The 20,788-nt window shown below is 34.2% G+C and overlaps 2 protein-coding genes across 2 annotated transcripts in view; one reads left to right on the top strand and one right to left on the bottom strand.

Annotated features, from left to right (window-relative positions):
- Positions 1–6,622, top strand: part of mrps18a (mitochondrial ribosomal protein S18A) — a 47,033-nt gene extending 40,411 nt beyond the window's left edge. The window contains exon 6 of the mRNA XM_088624788.1: positions 5,994–6,622. Coding sequence (XP_088480914.1) covers positions 5,994–6,138 — 145 coding nt within the window. The 3' untranslated portion in view covers positions 6,139–6,622. The remainder of the gene's footprint in view (positions 1–5,993) is intronic.
- Positions 6,623–8,412: 1,790 nt separating this feature from the next.
- rsph9 (radial spoke head component 9) lies at positions 8,413–19,366 on the bottom strand. The gene is made up of 5 exons (XM_088624787.1): positions 18,994–19,366; positions 17,214–17,379; positions 16,420–16,549; positions 15,385–15,531; positions 8,413–8,684 (listed from the first exon to the last, which is right to left on the bottom strand). Exons 1-5 carry the CDS (start codon positions 19,218–19,220, stop codon positions 8,524–8,526), a joined length of 831 nt encoding a protein of 276 aa, XP_088480913.1. The 5' UTR covers positions 19,221–19,366; the 3' UTR covers positions 8,413–8,523.
- Between the last annotated feature and the right edge of the window lie 1,422 nt (positions 19,367–20,788).

Genomic DNA, 20,788 nt, shown 5'->3' with positions numbered 1-20,788 from the left:
AAATGAGGTGTAAGAATAAGATAATCATATTAGAATTGCATCAGTTTATTGTTAACCATTTTTTGATAAACTTATATGTTTGTTTATTTGTTAGAAAAATAAATAAAAAAGTGCTTGGAATTTGTGAAGTTCCAACCTGGCATCAGAAACGTTTTGGAGACTTCCAGATCACTTCCACATCACAATGTGATCAAAGAGACGTAGTTACATGTTTAGGGTAATACACGCAGTAAGTCAGTGGTAGAGAATGATTATGAAGCAGGAGTCACCAGGTAAGAAGCCTTTTACCTTAAACACTTGACCACCTGGTCTCTGGTGAAGGTGCTGATAGGGCTTCTTATACAACTACTTGAAGTTTGTGTTTGTTTGAATAACAAGCTTCGCCTCTTATCAAGACAAAAATCTTCATTTGCTATTTTATTTTTGGTTGTAAATGAGAAACTACAGTATGAACAGCATTCATCCACCATATTAAATACTACCGAACATCTTTGAAATGTGTCTAAATTATAACATGTTGCAAGGAAAAAATACAAAACAAAGATTTTGAAATTTCATAAAGGCTGTTGTAACTGTACCAACAACAAAATGCTTTTTTTTCCCCCAATATTTTAAAGTTGAAAATAGAAACAACCTACACTGATCTTGTCAACATAGAACAGGTCCTTTTAGAACTTTATGGAAAGACTTCGGGGACTAACTCATAGTCTTTGGAGGAGCCCTGAGGTTACTATAAATGGTGCTGAACCAGTACACGAAGCCTAGAATAATTACTCTATTGCTGTGTATAATCTTCTTCATACTAATAGCAGCAGGAAGCCAGGAAAATAAAATTGTCTGTTTATTACATTTGAACAGGAGCATAATCTTCTCAGAAATGCTTGAGACTTACAAAATGACCTTTTTGTTGCTCAGCAGAAAGTCTGAATAATATACAGTAGCGGAATACAGGCAATAACTGATATATATGATTACAGTCCTCACAATTATGGTATACGTACTTGTTTGGGGGAGAAAGCACATACCTTTAAGACGGTAAAGGAGCAAGTTTGTCAAGTTTGCTGTAGACGGCATTGCGTGTTAACTAAACTGTCCTCCTCATTGGGGTCAATTTGGGCACTGCTGCATTGAAAATGTTATTCAAGTCTATAAACAAGGAGACTGATGGGAATGACTTGAATGGCTGCAGAAAAGACCGGTTACAAATCTATGGATGTCTAAAGAGTAATATTTGTATGTTTCAATTCCTTAGACGATAAAACATTGTAGTCACACAAGCATTATGCAATTAATATAATGGGGACTCATTGTGTAAGGCTTTTTATATCAAAGAAAGAGTTTACTAAAATTAATTTACGGCATAGAAATGTACAGAACATCTATACCATTTGTTTTTGTTTTACCACACACTTAAAGTCACAAGTGAAATTGCATCATTAACTAAACCTCACAATTTTTCCTTTCGCAACCTCTTTAACATCATGATTGTGAAACTGTTTTTTTGTGCTGAGTTACAGTGACAGGAAAACTAGTAACTACAGAGCACTAATACTGAATCTTGCCTTTGTCCTTCTCTTTGTTAATGTGGCCTATATGTGTTGCATTATACAGTACATTTGTAAGTTGTTGAATGTAAAACAAAGCTCTCTGTAAAGACTCGCTTTCAATCAACAGAAAATGTATTTTAAGAGTTATAAATGTTTAAGCAATGTTAAAATGAGCAGCTTTAACACAAAGATGATAATAAAACTGCAGCAGAAAATAGAGTAGAGTACATCTGTATTTGTTAGTTTGGTTTTGTTCATTGTGTAAGATCTGCTGATGGTAACAATGAAAACCAAGTAGAAGACCGATAGTAGGAGGCTGTACTACAGACAAAAAAAATGGTTAATTCACTATTTCTAGAGGTTCCAATTACAAACTCTGTAGAAAAAGGAATCTAACTAAAAAATAATGTCACATCTGTTGTGTACACCAAGAAGGCACTTTGTCCTGCAGCAACAATATGTATGAAGACTTTATTTCTGGCTGACCAGCACTACTTTGCCCTCTCATTCATTAACTAATTCAGATAAATGACTGTATAAAATGCATTGAGTACATTTTGTCCAACGTGCTTGCCAACTTTAAAACAAATAACATTGTGTTTGCACATCAGATCTGTTATTTCCCAGAACCTAATTTGGTGCTATCATTTCTTCAGACCTTGGCATGTCAGATCTGTGCGTAATATAGAAGGTTAAATAAAGGATAGGCTTACGTACGTATTTATCTAGCTCATTTTAAAAATGGTTATCAAGCAAAAGACCTCCATCCATTACTTTGTGAAGCTGCATGACTAAATTTACACAGTTTACAAAGATGAATACTCAAACGTTCAATATAAAGATCTTCAAATCTCCTTGTTGTGACTGCACGATGTTTGTATAGAACTGTTTTTCAGCCTTCACCCTGGCAGTCATAAATTGAGTGTTGTTGTATGATGGATTGATAAAAGTTTTGGAGGAAAAAGAGGAAGGATGTTGTAGTTTAATTTTTGGATTATTCACTAGTTTTACTGTTACTCTCTAACATGTTTAATTGAGTCTTCAGCATTAAAAGGGTATCCCCCCTGTATCTTGCCATTGGCATAGAGCAAGCTGATGTTTTGGTTCTACTGATTTTTTCTCATGAACTTGCTTCACCTTGCTTTCATTATCTTGCTGGCAGGAGGAACAGTCCTTTACTTCCAGATGGCCAATCTTTACTTTGCTTATTTCTCACACATTGCTGTTTCTAACTTGTATGTCCCTTGTGATACATACATCGTAGTCTAGTGAGAAAACTTTCTAGGTTGGGGGGGGGGGTAATTTGTCACACATAACAAAGATTCTCAGTGATCATAATTTCAACCTTGATTCAATTATTTATCAATTTTTAATATTCTAGCATGAAATAGAAGGTACATCTATATATGCATTTTCCTACGCCACAGAGAAATGCATTCAATTTCTAGAATTATTAAAGAGGACACCAGAGAAATATAACTGAGAATTACTCCTCACCTCACTTCTCTGCTAAAATGTCTGTTTTTCATCAAAGAAGAACGTATCTGTGCCCTTTGACCAATGTTGTCATTAAGGGAAGGGTTCCAGTTTAACATTATGGATATTACTGAAATAAAAGCAAACTAGTTTTTGTTTTGGAAAATGAATGAGTGGTGTAATGAAAAAAAAATAGATAATTAGTTCAAATGTAAAGAGAGATGTATTGTTCTGACCTGATAAATGCAATATTGATCATAAATAATTTATTAACTAACTGATGGAGTATGGCAAGTGCAGTGCGTAAGAGAACAAACCTCTTTAAAGCTTTAATATGCAACTAGTATGAAAGGAAATTTGCTTTGAAACTACAAACACTAACATAAATCATATTAACTGTCAAAAATGCTGATAGTGCAACATATGTGTTTTAAATGGGGGTATTTTTTGAAAAGGCTGTATCCAGTGAAACACAAATATATATATATTTAAAATCTTTCTTCAGATTATTCATATTAAGAGTCAAGAATGTTTGTTATTCCAAACACTGCTAAAATATCACATTAAAGAGCAAATAAAAATTAGGAGCGAATTGCTTACAAATGCAAGTGAGAACAGAATGACAATTGGTTGTTAAAAAGGTATAAAGAGAAGATAACTTCTTTTGTAACAGGTTTTTGTTATGTCCAATCTCCAAACTTAATTTACAGCAGGTTGAATATTTTTTATTTGTGGTAGAATGGATAATAAGTCATTTTTCTCTTTTCAAAAATGATTTCAAATAATCTTTTATTATGTTTGTTTTGTACCTGAAGTTGATGGGAATAAAAAATCTCTAATGATTGTTCTTGAACACTAAACACTGTAAGATCAGTGCCGTGAAACCTAAGTCTGTGTTTACCAGCTAGTTGACCTAAATTGGTTCCTGTCTTAAAATGATTTAACATAGTAGTTGCTGAACTAGTTAGCACTATATCATAAGATTAATTAGGACCAGAATCCATACAGTCCTCCTAGCTGGTCTGGTAGTAGTGCTCCTCAAAGTGTGTTCTATTTATTAAAAAATGTCTGCATCTTATAACAATAGATTGTATTACTGTAACTACCAATAAAGTATACCATGCACTGTGATTTTGTTTTACCCCTTACCAATTGTCTCATTTTAGTAAGTTGCAAATATAAATTGTTTATTTACAACTGCAAAGATCAAGCTGGACACATTCTTTTGTTATATGCAAAAGACAATTTTCAGAAAAAAGTAAATTCCAATTTATGGATTTCATAATTATTCAGTACTAGCTGGAAGTATTTAAGTCTGTATTTACAGACAGATCTCTACCAGCTGTGCACAGTTGGATGGTGTAATTTCTGCCCATTATTCCTGGAAATGTCACTCCATCTCTGACAAGTTAATTGGGGATGGATGGAGTGTCATCATATATCTTCTTTAGAATTCAGGCTTGGATTTTAACTAGGGTATTCAAGGCAAGGACATTCACACTCTTCTTGTCAAATCACTCCAGTGTGGCCTTGGCCTTGGGCTTTGGGCCGTTGTCCGGCTGAAATGTAAAACTGTGCTGAAAAAATCACATTTTTTGCTGACTAGGATTTAGCTATACTTAACACCATCTAGTTCCTCTCAATCCTGACAAACTTCCCTGTCCCTGATGATGAGAAACATTTCCATAATGTGATGCTTCAAAGCAGAAATATAGTTGACTGTGGGGAATCCTGTGACAGTTCAGTTTTGTCTTGTCTGACCACAAAATAGTCTCACGTGTCCACAATATCATTTGCATACTTTATTGCAAACACATTTTCATTTGTGGCTACTTTATTGCTTTTTACCCATACATATCAGCTTTATAGAGGCACTAGCACACTGTTGATGTATAAACACTGAATCTCAGACATAGAGCTTTCAAAGTCACTGCTGGCTTTGCAGTTGCATCCCTAAATTGTTTCCTGCTTACCCCTTTGCATAGATGAGAAGGTATAGAAGTGTAGCCTCATCAAAGTCAGTCTTTGAGTTACTGATTGAAATAAAACATCTGTTGGCAGCTCAACGGTGCTGTTTTTAAGGACCTAAGAACAGTTTGTCACTCTTGCACTCTTATGTACAGTATAGAAATGTTTGATGAAGAAACCCCAGTCTCTCCAAAACTGATGTCAAGGCTTCCAGACTGACTTTTATATGTGATGATCTAGTGAATGTCTTTGCAGCAAACTCATGAGGTGATGTTTCTTCAAGAATAGTAAAATTCATATTAGTACAGAAATTGACAGGAGCAATATTTACTCCAAGTCCATGAAGGATATTTTTCCATCACGTTCTATAGGTAACTTACAAATGTCAACGAGTGAAGACCTGGAAACAGTGGGAAGAGACCAACTATGAGAACAGTTGATTCAAATTAAGTCATTAAGAGTCCAGGCTGGAATGAAAAGCAGAAGACACAGCTGCTCTCCAGAACCAGGAGTGAATATCACTGATCTACAGGATTATATGAATGTGACAATGGGAATCAGTTTTTGTGCAAAATCTCTAATAGCAGTGCCACATTTAAAATTTGCAGATACACGGTAGAATGTCCTGATGCCCCTTTACGCTAACTACTGTGGCAAATCCCCTTACCCTAATCTCATTCAGCTGCTGAACGAAAATCTGTACAGAGAAGAAACTTCTTTCAACCAACATAAAAATGATCTGGATGAACAGACTAGACAATAGTAGACAGTAATAGATTATATTTGTATGTCTAGAGTGCTAATGTCTATATTATATGGAGTAAGATTATAACATCATTCCTTTAACCTTTTGTTTTGAAATGGTAAACTATAGTGAAATGCAATATTTCTGCTCAATTTAATGTTAATTTTTTAGATTGGGATGTTTCAGATATCGCCAGAATTTTATAGTGTGAATACGGAACCGGTGTTAATGTATTTTTATTTATTGTTTCTTTATAGGTATTTAACCCGTTGGTCTGTTGACACAGTGAAGCCCATTTGGAAAAAAGGACTGAAATGGTGCAAGAAACCAATGCCTGTAGGCCACTATAAACTGCAAGATAATGTCCAATATGGGAAGAAACCATACTATATAAACCACTGAAAAATGTTGCAAAATCTGATAATTAAAAGCAAATGCAATAACAAATACATGGTAGAATTTTTTCATTCATCCACCTATTTTATCCATTCAAGGTTTGAATATTTATACTGGCCAGATAAAAAAACATCATAAATTTGTGAAAAATTGAATAAAGGCATTAGCTGTACACTTTGCAGAACTGTATTTCTTTCCATAGCTTTGTAATCTACTGAAACTACCTGGAATGTAATGTACAGTTTATAGGCTAGTGTACATTTTTAGTCACAAATAAATGCTGTAAAATTTTAATTTGAAATGTATTTTATTGACAGTGCATTTACATTCAAATTTTCGAATTGTAATCATATACCAAACATTTGTTTTGTACTTTAAAAAAGAGAAAGGAATTATCTGGTATGTGTCTTGTGTTTGACAAGGTTCCAAAATAAAGTACTATGTAAATAAAATACCTGTGTTGCCATATAAATAAAATATCTTTGTTTCAGTTATTGCACAAATGTTTCTTAATAGAAGCTGGATTGAGAAATTTACATTCAGAAACATGATTTAAATAGAAATAATTTAAACAATATTGTTACACTCTGACAGTATTGTTCAAAATTTTTGTTTTAGCTAAGTATCAACTAATCAACTGATATTTTTGTTTAATATTTTATTCCAATATACAACACTGTATCAAATACATTTTAGATGAATCAACTTCATAATCTTTAACAGGACATTACATTACATAACGTGCATAAGAGGTCATGATATTTATTTATTCTTAGAAAACATGTTTATGGCAACTGGTACAAATGATCTCTTATGCATGTTACATCATTTGCATGTCCTTGTAATGCATTATGCCTATGATTATAACATCTTGTTAAGCCATTATCCAACAACATTCAAATAAAGTGTCACTGCAATTTCTTGTAACATATTTTTAAGAAGTGATCCCTTATACAACTAACTTAAAATTGTAAAGCATTACCTTTAAAAAAGTAACTTTACCTAAAAGCTGTTTATAATAGTCCCAATGCCTTTATGGACACCTGGAGATTCTGCACAGCATTGCAGTTAATGTTTGACATTCACCATCAGTATGAAAAAAGGTTCAATTTGAAGTTGAATGATTATGACACTAAAGTGCATTTAAAATTGAAAATGGATAATTCCAGTAATGGATGCAGCAAAATTTATATTCTGATTGTAGTTTCAAGTTTCAAAATAAAACTATTCTGTGATTGTTAACTCCTAACAACTTTACAAATATGGGAAGGACTAAAAATTAAGGAGATGCGGACCTCAGATTTGTTTAGTTGTTAGTTAATTGATTCAAGATTTAAAGTTCCTAGTAAATCAGTTTCTAAAGGATGGTTAGAGTGTATTTAAATTACTGTAACTTAAAAAAAATAACTTCAGTTTTTTATGAAAACAACATTTTTGACTTCTGGATGTGGTTTCCTTCCTGTGCTGGAAGAAGTTCTTTACCTTGACTCGTTAATTCTTTTTTTAGGATTTTGAATTTCTTCAAGTCAGTTCCAGCCTACACATACAGTACATGAAAAGCTCCAGTCATCACCTTGGTATACTAGTATAAAGTCCATTAAACCTGGATTTTGACACATTCTGATTCAGATTGTTTTAGGCAGCAGCCATATCACCCTGCAGCTCACAACTGGCAACCCACTGAAGCTAAGCAGGTGTGAGCCTGGATAGTACCTGGATGGGAGACCTCCTGGGAAAAACTAAGGTTGCTGCTGGAAGAGGTGCACTCACCCTGCAGCTCATGTGGGTCCTAATGCCCCAGTATAGTGACGGGGACACTATACTATAAACAGGCGCTGTCCTTCAGATGAGACGTAAAACCGAGGTCCTGACTCTCTGTGGTCATTAAAAATCCCAGGGCGTTTCTCGAAAAGAGTAGGGGTGTAACCCCGGCGTCCTGGCCAAATTTCCCATCGGCCTTTATCAATCATGGCCTCCTAACAATCCCCCTCTATGAATTGGCTTCATTACTCTGCTCTCCTCCCCATTGATCGCTGATGTGTGGTGAGCGTTCTGGCGCACTATGGCTGCCGTCGCATCATCCAGGTGGATGCTGCACACTGGTGGTGGTTGAGGAGAGTCCCTATTACCTGTAAAGCGCTTTGAGTGGAGTGGCCAGAAAAGAGCTATATAAGTATAAGCAATTATTATTATTATTATTATTATTATTATTATTATTAAACATTCAGAAAACTGATATAGTGTAGTTATAGGACATCAAATCACAAAATATGGAATATATTAATATTATCAAAATGTTTATTTAAATCAAGTTTCCACATCCAATAGGAAAGAACTGATATGATCTTACACCTAAAACTGAATGTCTTTTGGTTGCAAATTGCTTTTATCCTATAACATGAAAGGTAAGTCCATGTTTTTCAGGCCTGTCCCCATGTAGATGTATCCATGTTGTGGAGTCATTGGAACATGGTAAAATGTGAGACCAAGCCAGAGTAAATTCCGCAGGACAACCACACTGTTACCTTTTTCAAACTGCAGGCTCCATGATCCTGAAACCACAACAAAACATTCAATGATTAACAGATTTTACAAGGGAATATAGTAAATTAGGGAATATTTTTTTTACAACACAAAGACTGAAAAAAGATCACTTTATTGGCCATTTACAATTTCTTGCATTAGGAATTAATCTTTTTGCATACCCCAGCTTGCTCTTTATGAAACACAGACACACAGACAAGGAGAGAAGTTTGGGGTCAGAGCACAGGGTCAGTCATTGTACAGGGCCCCTGGAGCAGTTGGGGTTAAGGGTCTTGCTCAGGAGCCCAAGGGAGTAGGATTCCTCTACCAGCCACAGGATTTGAACCAGCAACCTTCCAGCAACAGGCACAGATCCTTGACAACAGAGCCACCTCATAGAGCTCATAGAGCTCATAGATAAAATGTAATAAATGGAAATGTAATAAACAGTTCTAAGAAACAATAACTGAGCTGTGAAAGACAGAAATGGAAGAATTCCTGTGCTCAGGATCTGCATGAAAATGTTCGCATCTAACATCATGCAAATAAGGAATCATTTCCATAGGAAGTTAAGGTTCCATTTTACTTAACGTTGCCATATTATAAAATTTAGTCTACAATAAGGAACAAGTTAAAACCATATCTATACATTCACACCAGTACAACAGATTAACAGCATATGCGCTATAGAATTATTTAAGTAAGGATTCTAGCAGAATTGAACACATGTAGAAGATAAAGCAGATATAAACTATTTGAAAGCATTAGAGATGGTTCCCAGGGTACCCAATGAGAGGCAGTTCATGATAATGTATGTTCATTCAAAGCTTCCTTCATTATTGTTCTTTGGTAGTACTACTAAGGGGAGTCTATTACACAATTCCAGAAGTGGAGTCCCACAAGATTTGGTGAGCAATTACTCTTCCTTATCTCTAAAGAATAAGGACTGGGGGACCATTACAGAGAATATTCGACACTCGAAGAGGTTTAGGCAAGGGCAGAAAAGGTCCAAGTAGGTAAACGAAATTGTAAACATGGCATGAGTAATACAAAATCATAAAACTGCCACAGAAGGTTTACATTATGTAATCCAGAGAAAAAAAATCTTCACAGCCATAACAGAAGTTCTGTTCAGAAGTGATGAAACTACACAATACTATTGTTACACCAATCTGGAATGCAGACAAAACTCATTCTAGGACAGACTGAGGGCACACACTTTCTAATAAAAGATAGTTGGCATTTTGTAGAATGTTAAAGTATATTTGACCCTTGATATTATTTTAAATTGAAATAATGATTATATAATGCAGATCAAACTGGAAGCTTACCAATAGACAATTGGGCCCTGAGTGTTAAAATTAATAGAATAATCACTACAATATTATTAAATTATCAAACTATGTTAAGAAATTGGGAATGCTGAGATCTTTCAAAATAAAGTTTGATGTCGAAATCTCTTTTCTTAAAGAAAAATGAAAAACAACTTCAAGCGTTTATGGACTTGAATATGCAGCCAAGCCAAAACAGCCAGAGCAAAAGTACATCTAAAAAAGGAGGAGGAGAATGCAAGCAGTCTTTGAAAAGGTCTTCTATACAGAGATATTCTCAGTTTGAAATCCTCTAATCAAACGCAGTCTTCTCAATCTTCATTTATCCACTTCATGGAGAAGCATAGGAGAATAAATGAAATAGAAATGTATATATACATAGATATATTGAAATACAGGTTGTTTATAATACTCACGTGCTGCTTAATGATATTCTTCAAAGTATTCTAAGCAGATACACACTTTTTGTTTTAAAGGGGCAAAGTCAAATATTTATGTAGTATGCACCAATACAGAGTTTTTTATCCATCTATTTTCTAACGGCTTCTTCCAGAGCCAGAGACTATGCCGGGAAGCAAAGGTCGCAAGACACCGTGGAGAGGCCGCCAGTCCATTGTAAGGCAGACAGACACAGACACCAGAACCAATTTTCCCAGGAGCCATTTAACCTACGAGTATGTGGGAGGAAACCAGAGCACCTGGAGAATACTCACACCAACACAGGGAGAACACATAAAATCTACTCAAATTACACCCTGGTCCAGAATTGAACCCAGGGCCTCAGTGCTGCAAGACAGCCATGCTAACCATTGTACTGATTTTTGAAGATCTGAATAAATGTTAACATTGTCTGAAATTAAATTGTCTAAATTTCCACAAGCCATTAAGGCATCAATATGGAATAGTGGTTAGGTCTCTGATCCCTTAACTACTGTAGATGCCCGTAGGTTCACCTCCCAAATCAGATACTGCTGTTGTACCCTTGAACAAGATACTATTGCAATCTGAGTGAGCTCAATACCCAGCTGTATAAATAGGTACAAATGCACAACACTTTGGATAAAAGTGCCAGCTGAATTTTACCCTAATAGTTATTCATCAGAATACCAAGTAGTGCACTAAAGGGAAAACATTCCTAGAGTTCTATAGAGGGCATGAACAAATAAAACAAACATGTTGGACTAGTTACCTAATTTTAGGATGAATTTAGGATCTGAAAAATCCGAATATTGCATTTGTTTAGACTGCATTCACAAGAAAATAGGTCATGTTGAACATTATAGTGTTATGAACAAATCAATGTGCAGTCGTCTTACATGACATCTGCAAAGCTTGTTTTTTTGATACCTTGAATATTGCAGACAGAAAATTTAAACTTCCTAGCCAGTAGGCATGTTGCATGTTACAGAATCTGCTATATGTTCCTTTTTTTAGTTAAGGTTGGTACAGTTTTATATTCTGTAATTTTGTGTCTGGAAGGCAAAACTGCAAACAGCAGCAATGGTACAGTATGTGAGGTGTCTAATAAGAGATCCAACAGCTGTGAACTCAGATCATTCTTATATGATAATCATGTTTTATTTTTGATACTTTTCTCTCCATGGTACATAGTCTGTTTAAGCTCAGCAACATTCAACATCTTAAGATGCATTGTTATGTTTGATACTTTTCAATGCCAGTAATGAAACCTCTTAAATATGAACCTAAAAAAAAACTATTTTCAAAAGCATTTTTGGTGTTCACATCCAATAATTTGTGCTTCAGAGGCCCAAATCAGTGTCAATAAATCAATCATTCATTCCTATACATAACTTTTACAATGCACAAAGAATACATTATCTTTCACATGTATACATTCCTGTGCCAAATCAAAGGAGAAATGTAAAGAATATGTAGAAAATGTCTAAATATACATACGTACTGTATGTGGTCTTGTGGTCTACTAATACTGACTATTTTTGTTGGCTTTAATAGCCTTCAAAAAAATAGTTACCAAAAAATTACCACTATGAGCATTAGAAGGAATTCAAGTTTTTATAGGAATTATACAGCCAAAAGTAGAATGTAGGCTAATTAAAGCAATAAGCAATTATTAACTCAATTCAAAGATTGATACATGACTACCATTCTAGTTAGACTACCTAATGAGTTAATTGAGCCCATTTATTTTTCCTTACAGGAGAAACCTGGCCAGAAAATCTGCTTTTAAATGAAATTTCACTGGTGGCAGTTTTAATGTGCCACAGGTGTCTAGCAGCTGCTACAAAAATGAAAGAAAAGTCTACAGACATCCCCAACCAGTTCACAAAAATAAATGATTTGCTTGCAGCTGAATGGTTTCAGAAAACAAAAGTAAATTCTTACTGTATAAGAATTTAAATGCATTTAAAAACATTTTTAACAAAAATCACCATTGGTGTTAATGAGCAGAACCTTATCAATAGTCCTTATCTAATTTCTATATTGTATATGACAGAAAATATTATTTCTGTAAGGTCAAAATTGGCTTTTTGACCTTTATCAGAGAATCTTTCATTTGTTAGGGGTAATTTAAGAACCTAATAAATATTTGTTTACAAATTATATTTAGTGCCAGTAAAATAAATTCCTGTCATTATGCCTATGATAAAAATGCTAAAATGTAATTGAAGCTCCATAAAAACATGGCAAAATGTACACAAACATTGTTTTATTACAGCTCTTAATGAGCCCATAAATCTTTTGAAATTGCTTTAAAGCCATGCCCTGGCCTGCTTCTTGTCATTAAATTTAACCAAACACCTTATGCCAGCATACAAGATATGACTGTTTTTTACCATAGAACTTGCTCATATTGGAAGTGACCTTCCACATTTAAAAGTATTTTTGTACATCTGAGCTAATTTAGTTCAGGTGGGTAGCTGCGTCATCATGCTTAGGCTGTAAAGGAACAAGTAATAGGTTTATTCCATGCTGTGAAGAGAAGAAAACACCACATTTTGGCTGTGGAGCCTTCTTTGGGTGTCATTCCATTCAGCATGGAATAAACCTATTACTTTAGCTAATTTAAGTTCAACATAGTAATGGAGGAATACTTAAACCTATTTTAGTTTTTGATTTCTCTTTTTAGTTTTAATTTACATTTAACTTCTTTCTCCTATAACAGTGTTCATTTTGAGCAATGAGACAACACTGAAAAGGGGAAAATGATATTTTTGAAAGTACTATAGTTATAATCCTAATCAAAATACTCTGTAAGGAATGTGTGAACATGGTATTCCAGAATACTCAGAATGCACAAACCTTGCTTGAGCTTCCCATTTATTTTTTTTTAATTTTAAACACCATGACTTTTGAATATCTGAAGCACTCCAGAGCATCTTTATTTTTTTAATTCTTCTGAATAGGTCAGTTTGGCATAGACATGACAGTGTTTATACAGTATGTTAAGATAAACATGGGTTTTCCAAGTTGATATTCTTTTCATTGTTGTTTTTTTTCTGTTGCAAAACCAACTTTATATATACACTGTACATAAGGAAGATAAGTCAAAGCATCAATAAAAGCTGCTAGTTAGTAGACAGACTTGAAATCAAAAGAGCGGTGGAAACAGGCTTTTCCTTATAGGGCAGATGCATGTAGCCATCCATACAAAACTTTACAATTGGTGTGTGGGAAAGAATTACTGGACATTACTACTAAAGTGCAGTAAAAGGTAAGGGGTCCAAAATATGACTGTGTAACTTGGACGAAGATCTAAAAATTCAACATCCTTGCGCTAGGATCAGAAGATCAGAAAAGGACCTTCTTTCACCCATCAGATGTAAAATCAAAATATTAAAAATATATTTTCTTTTCCATTTTTCCTAGGTCTTTAGTTTTTTTTTATTTTCTGAATTTTCTTTTTTGTGTATTGATCGGTACAAGGAAATCAATAAAAAATCGATAAGAACATCTTTACACTAAAATATACATAACTTTTATTTAAGGGTACTCTGATTGATACATTTGGTTTAAGTCTCGTATACAACCACATACAGTATACTCACCACATATACTGATCACACGTGCCTAATGGATTTAATCAAATCATTTAAGCAAATGTATTAAACAAAATCACAAGATATGTTAGCAAAATACAGATAAAAATACATTATAAACCCGTACAAATTCATGATGTATGAACTTAATCATACTTAATAAACTATGTACTGTATAATATACATAGTGCAGCCTGTGCAGCTGCTGCTGGCTGGCAAAGTTTTTCTGGTTGCAGTTGTCTGATCTAGCAATGACAAGATCTCAGCCATGTTTTCTTTAAGTTATGCCATTGTGATTTTAGCACCATCCTGCTGGAATATCAACACCAGACTGATCTGCAAGAATAGCCAAAACATTGTTTCAAGAGCTTCACCAATGATTTGCCTAGTATTAAGGTTCTACGTCTAAGTCTAAAGTCTACATCGAAAGGGTTCTTCTATTAAAACATAGTTCTTCTTTATCTATTTTAAATATAGAATAAACAGTTATTTTTATGACTTTAGATTTACAATCTCCAATTATGAATCTCACGTCTGGGCTCAGGGCTGTGAATCTTGAGACCACACACAAGGGAGAATTAGGAAATGTAGACAGACTCCTCCGACCCACCTACTTTTATACCATTTATCTTTTAACATGTCACAAAACAACAAAGCCTAATACCACAGGTTCAGTGCTGACTGGAGGAGATTTGCAATCGACAGCATCACAAAACATCTTTAAAATCAAATCAAATCAAAGTTTATTTATCAAATGCACAACAATACGGCATGCAGTGGTAGTTGCTGGCAATGAAATGTCTTTTTATACATCACAGTGTCAACTTTAATCACACATGTTACAATATGTTGAAATGAATATGAATTATGACCCATTACGCTGAAAAATGCGCTTTATTATACTGTAACTTACAGTAGGATTATTTTTTGTTCTAGAGTGAATTTCGTCTTCAATTACTGCCAGGAGAGCTGTCATTTTTGTTTGGTAATAGACATTTAAAACATGGTTTCTGACTCACTGTAATTCCAAAATGTAACAATACCGTATATATTTTTAATCAGTAACTACTCAATTAAATATTCTCTTATGTGCAATGCATTATTAAATTAGCACACTGAGGTTCAAAAACATTTAGAATTGTACAAGTTCATATTACTGGACGTAAACAAATTCAAGGCAAACAATCACAGACAGCTGAGCCTTGTCTGTTAAAATTATCACCAAATCTTTAAAGTAATACCATTCCATTGCATACATACATTTGTATTAAGAATAAATGCTTCTAATAACTAAGCTATTTAATTAGCAGTTTAATTAATTCAAACTAATGGGCGCTCTAAATGACCAAAATACCAGGGCACTACCTGTTATCTCTTACCTTTTGGTATATCTTCTTCAATTGAATCCAGAAAATCAATTGATGGGTCTAGATCAGCTTTCTCCAGAAGAGATTTCTTCTTAAGGTTAACCGGTTCAGAAAAGTGAAAATAGTTGCTTATCTTTCCAGCTTCTGTTACAGACAGCCCTGAAGGAAAATAACTGTTTTGTTTACTATTCTTTAATCACTGACCCAATTTTACTGACCATTCTTTTTTTTCCCCCATCCCTAAAATAAAATTGATACCCAACTCAGACTGTGAAGCAAACACACAGACAGAGAAGAAAAACCTGACAAATTTTCATCTGGCCACCCCAAAAATATAAATATATACAGATAAGTAGTTTAGGAAATCAAAAACAAAATTACATACAATACATCTCTGGAAAATCTTTTGCCGAAAAGTTCATCAACCTCATCTGATTCTATTTCATTGGAATACTGGCATATAATTTGAATATAAAAAGTAATTTAAAAATTGTACATTTATTGCTGTATAAGATGAGGTATACAAAAAACAGGTGACACTTCAAAGTTTTATAAAGTTTCTGCTTTTAGCTGGGGACCCATTTCGCAGATCAGTATCAAAAGGAATAAGGAGGAATTAAACTCTAAAGGTCTATATCTACAAGATCCATTACCAAATTAAATAAGAGAATGCACTACTAAAGTACAGTGATCCCAAATATCGACACTGGATCCATAATAAGTCATTAATTTACCTTTTTCTCAAAAGTAAATGCAAAACTTTATAAATGCTATATATATTTACCTTTCAATGGTAACATAACATTATTATAATAGTTCTCTTAAATTTGTTAAACCTGTTAATAGTAAGATTTAAATAGATTTCAAAAATATGATACGCTATTTTAAGGAATAGTGACTGAGTTTTTAAAAAAGCTCCTTTCAGAAATGCGTTCATAATATAGCCAGATGTTGAAACTTGTGTTGGCTAAACCTTATTTGTTTTACATTACTAATGGTTTTATGATTGTGTACTTTTAGATAAGGATGCAATATATCTCAAAGTACCTTCAAAACTCCTGTTGCTTGTGACATGGCCATGTGGAGTCTTGATAAATGCTCCCCTTGGTACTACTGACACTTCCTTATCTATGATGGATATTGTGGCTGCAAGCCGCTTTTCCTCTTTGACTTTTACCTGCAATAAAACATTAGGCCAAAAAAAGTATGTTTTTTTTTTATTACAGTGGTTTACTAGGTGTGATTAAGTAACTCCAAGAAAATGATTATTATTATCCTGTCCTGTTATTAATCCCCCCAAAAAAATTTAATTTGAGAGATGTGTAAAAACCCCATAATTCAGGAAACATCAACCAATCAACAATACCATCAACAATATTTTTTTTAAATAAAGCCTTATGAAATCAGTGACAAACTTATTTCTCCAAATGCTCTGTCACAGATGTACTCAAGGTATGCCCAACCTTTTCTTTTCTTCACAACCTAATTTTGTGTAAGCTTCCTTTTCAATATTTTTGTTTGTCGTTGTTTGTTTTTTGTATATTATTTTCCAAACAAACAGAGTTTATGATATTTCTTCAATTCATCAAATAAGTGAACCGCATTTCTGGGAAATACAGTCACCAAGAATGGGTAAGTACTGTATGAATACATGATTGTTTTTTTCTACACATTTTTTAATATGGAATTGTACAACATATCAATTCAGTTATCTGGATTGCAGTAGTTACAGTACACTATTTAGAAAATGATCCACAACAAGGAGATCTCATAAAGGAAGAGTAATGTGTACTTCATAATATCTGAGTAGCTCCAATCTGGCTTGGGTTGTTTTTACTCACTGTAATTTCCTCTTCCACAGCCTCATCGCCTTCCCCCAGCTTCTTTGTCTCAATGTGCTCATACTCATAGGAAGGGTCTCCCATAAATCGGCCCTTCACGACAGATATCTCTGTAATCATTGTGTCAGTGGCGGGAGGGAGCAGGTGCCAGTCCATGCAATTCAAACTGCCAGGTGAAATTGCTATTATGTAGATGTATGCAGTACAGACACGTATTTTGCAAGTGCAAGAGCTCTTTCCTCAGTCCATTAAACTGCCCTCTATCCTAGAACTAATAGGCAATCACTTCCCTGAGTGTACTGTACAATCTGTGCTCTTCATTGACAAAAAACAACTCCATGATAACTATCATCCCTTTAACATTCATTCAGAGCCAAAGACATGAACCTTATATATATATATTAAACAACACAGATTCTGCTGCCAACAGCACCTGCCACACTTAACGATGTTCTCAAAAGTACACAATAATTCCTAATGAATTTGCAGTGTTTAAATATTCATTCATTCATATCACTGATACCACTATTATTTACACTGTTAAATTGTTACACTGTTAAATATCTCTGATTATTTACAGTTATCAATAATTAACACACTCATCCAATTTACACTGTTTTCAAACAGATACTTATAATCACCCAATTCAGTTTGGAAAAACAGTTTAGCTAAGGTTAAGATTAAATCCACTGCATGTCCAAAAGCTCTGTAATATTCAAAATTATTTCTTTATTATTCTAATTGCATCCACCCCTCATTCTGGTTATTATTGTAAACATCTAGATTCGTCATTTTATTTAACAGCTCTTTTACAGATTAGGATTCAATTTTTCCATATTGTGTTTCTGTCCAGCTGAAGATTAGTATCCAGTTTATTACAAAACTATTCCAGATGTTTTAAAGGTTTATTTCAAACTAACAAGGATGAGATTTGGTTTATACTGTATGTGCCGTCCTTCATCAAGTCACCTTCCTATATCAGCTATTAAGATAAACAAGCATGAAGATAAACAGCAAATATTCAAAATATATAAGCTTTTTAAAAAGTATTTTAGGACGTTTTACACACTTTTATTTATATGCAGATCAGATAGGTTGTTGATGCGCTGCATAAATACTGTATAGACTGCATGACAGCGTGGAGTTTAGCACTGCTGCTTCAAAATCTATGGATCTTTCTGTTCCATCTTGTGATTCCCGCCAGTATGACGTTTGCATGGTCTCTCGTAATGACTTTTCACTGGGTGCTCAGGTTTTCTCCCACCTCCTATTAACGTATTTTAGGTTTGTCTGGCTATTTTAAATTGTCTCTGTCTTGGCGGGGGAGTGGGAGAGCAAGGGGGCTTCGTGGTTATGGGAACGCAGAGAAATAGAAGTACAGTAGATGCGCATGATCGCTTCTTATTTTGACCTTTCAGTTTCTGGTGTTCGTTCTAATAAATTCATATCATTACTATTTGTCATCTGAGCAAATCTATTTTGTATGAGCGACGGCGGTCTGGAAGACGCGATATTAACTGCGTATTTTCCAATATTTTTTTTTGCTTAAGTCTAATTTACGTTCTTGCAAGACCTTCCTAGAACATTAACCATGCACCAAAATGACATATACTGAAATGAAATATTCACTGTGTGTATTTGAAATTCTTAAATCTCCCTAAAGTGCAAACACATCAACTTGCACACAAAAGCAGAGTAGAGAGTATCCATGTGTTAACATATCTGCAAATTTAGGTACAATGTTTTTCGTACTTTAAATTGCATGGTTGCAAGTGCTTACCTGTACAACGTCTTCTTTCCGCGCATTCTGTCTTGTGTAACTCCTTGAGCTATAAAATAATCATTTTTAATCCCCAGAATTTTGCCCCAGAACAGAACATGTTCAAATCTATAATTTCCTTTCAGTATTACCAAAGAAGTTTGCAAGGCTGCCTTCTGCTCAACACTCAGTACTAAGCCGCTGCCAGACACGAGGTCTAGAGAGTAATATAAAGTATTAGAATCCATACTATCTTTAATAAACGTAACAAAAATATACAAAGAAATGTGAAAGATATATTTTGTTACTTCAGTTAATGTATAGGAAACGTAACAGCTTCAGTGCTTTTAAATTCAGCCTTAACCGGAGATGGTTGTCAAGGTAAACAAACTAAAAACCCGTTTCCATAGTGATGTCGTCAAACTGAACATTGACGCATGTGCAATTTTTTTTTCTTTTGCTGCTGTTGTAGTTCACCTGATATTTAAAAATGAGATCCAGATAGAAATCTGAAATCAATTGTGATTAAGAATTCAGCAGGAGGAAAAGCAGAACACACTGTTACCCCAAGGGTTTTAGGTGGGAAACATTCTGCTAGAGGGGATATTTCAAGGCTTCCCCTATTAATTTCCATAACACAACACAGGGGAAATCATTTTTATTTTTATTATGTTTCTCCTTTCCTGAACACTCATTGCACAAATTAAGCATGCTGGTGGCATAAACCTGTGAAAATAGTGAGATCTTCAGAGCACATTTCTGCTGAATTGTCACCTAATTACACTGGGAGACTAAGCAGTATGACGACAACTTTAAAAATGTTGTCTCTGTTGCCAAACTTTTTGATCCTGGTGAAGAATTAAATAGTCATGGCATGAAAAAATAAGGACATAAAAACAATTTTTAAGATAAACATTGAATAGCCACAGGGTATAATCTAGGCAAAACAACAGAACTGATGTACTGTAATGCTAAAGTCTGGTGAAATATATCCAGAATAAGTTAGGAAGTAATTAGAGCCATGGGTATAATCTTTTTCATTTTAGCAGGGTATGGAGGCCGGAGAAGGAACGCAAAGAGAAATGAAGAGAAATAAAAAGCAGTAATTCCACTTTCAAAAAGATTGTCTTAAGATTTTTTTTAAAGATGTGTAAAGATGAAATTCCAGGTACACTTAACACTATGCGGATACAATCAAGGCACTGTATTTCAATATAATAACGTGTCCACTATTGTTTTAAAGCCTGAATAACTCTACCAATTTGTAATGATGTATTCTATTCATTTTATTAAAGTGTTTTTATTGAATTTTGTTCAACAACAACACTAATACTTAAAATATACAACAATACCTCAAAATATACCCAATATACATCAAAAGCAATAAATTTGTTGTGGCTTCTGCAAAAGAAAAAGAAGCTCCTTGTAGGAGTGTAGAATAAATTGCCCTTCTCACCTGTACCTGTCCATCATAAATTGCTGACCTGTTATGGCTGTTTATTGTAGAAATAAAGATACAAAAGTTGAAGATGAAAGCTCTGTACTCTGAAGTTTTAGAAAACTAGACACTTGAATTAGGGTATTGTTGAAACTCAGAACTGAGTGAAGAAATGTATCCAAAAGTTATCCAAAAGTCAAAATAAGAAAGCAAATCCTATAAAGTTACTAATGACTGAACTCAGTGACTAGAGATTTAGAGCTCAGCTAGAATGAAAAGCAGCAAACATAGAAACACAGTGGACCTGCAGAACCAATGTTGGAAACCACTGCTCAAGCATATTAAGCACTCTATGGATAATCTTTTTCATAACTTTGT

This window comes from Lepisosteus platostomus, chromosome 3 (genome assembly GCF_059453375.1).
Source record: "Lepisosteus platostomus isolate fLepPlt1 chromosome 3, fLepPlt1.hap1, whole genome shotgun sequence".
Taxonomy (NCBI): domain Eukaryota; kingdom Metazoa; phylum Chordata; class Actinopteri; order Semionotiformes; family Lepisosteidae; genus Lepisosteus; species Lepisosteus platostomus.
This window is presented reverse-complemented; position numbering and strand designations above follow the sequence as displayed.

Excerpts from the sequence above, each read along its gene's own strand:
- rsph9 (XM_088624787.1), bottom strand. The coding sequence starts at position 19,220 with ATGGATTCTAATACTTTATATTACTCTCTAGACCTCGTGTCTGGCAGC. Across the intron at positions 17,380-18,993 it reads GGAAAGAAGACGTTGTACAG|TTTGAATTGCATGGACTGGC; the intron begins GTAAGCACTTGC and ends TTCACCTGGCAG. Across the intron at positions 15,532-16,419 it reads AAGCAACAGGAGTTTTGAAG|GGCTGTCTGTAACAGAAGCT; the intron begins GTACTTTGAGAT and ends ATTTTCCTTCAG.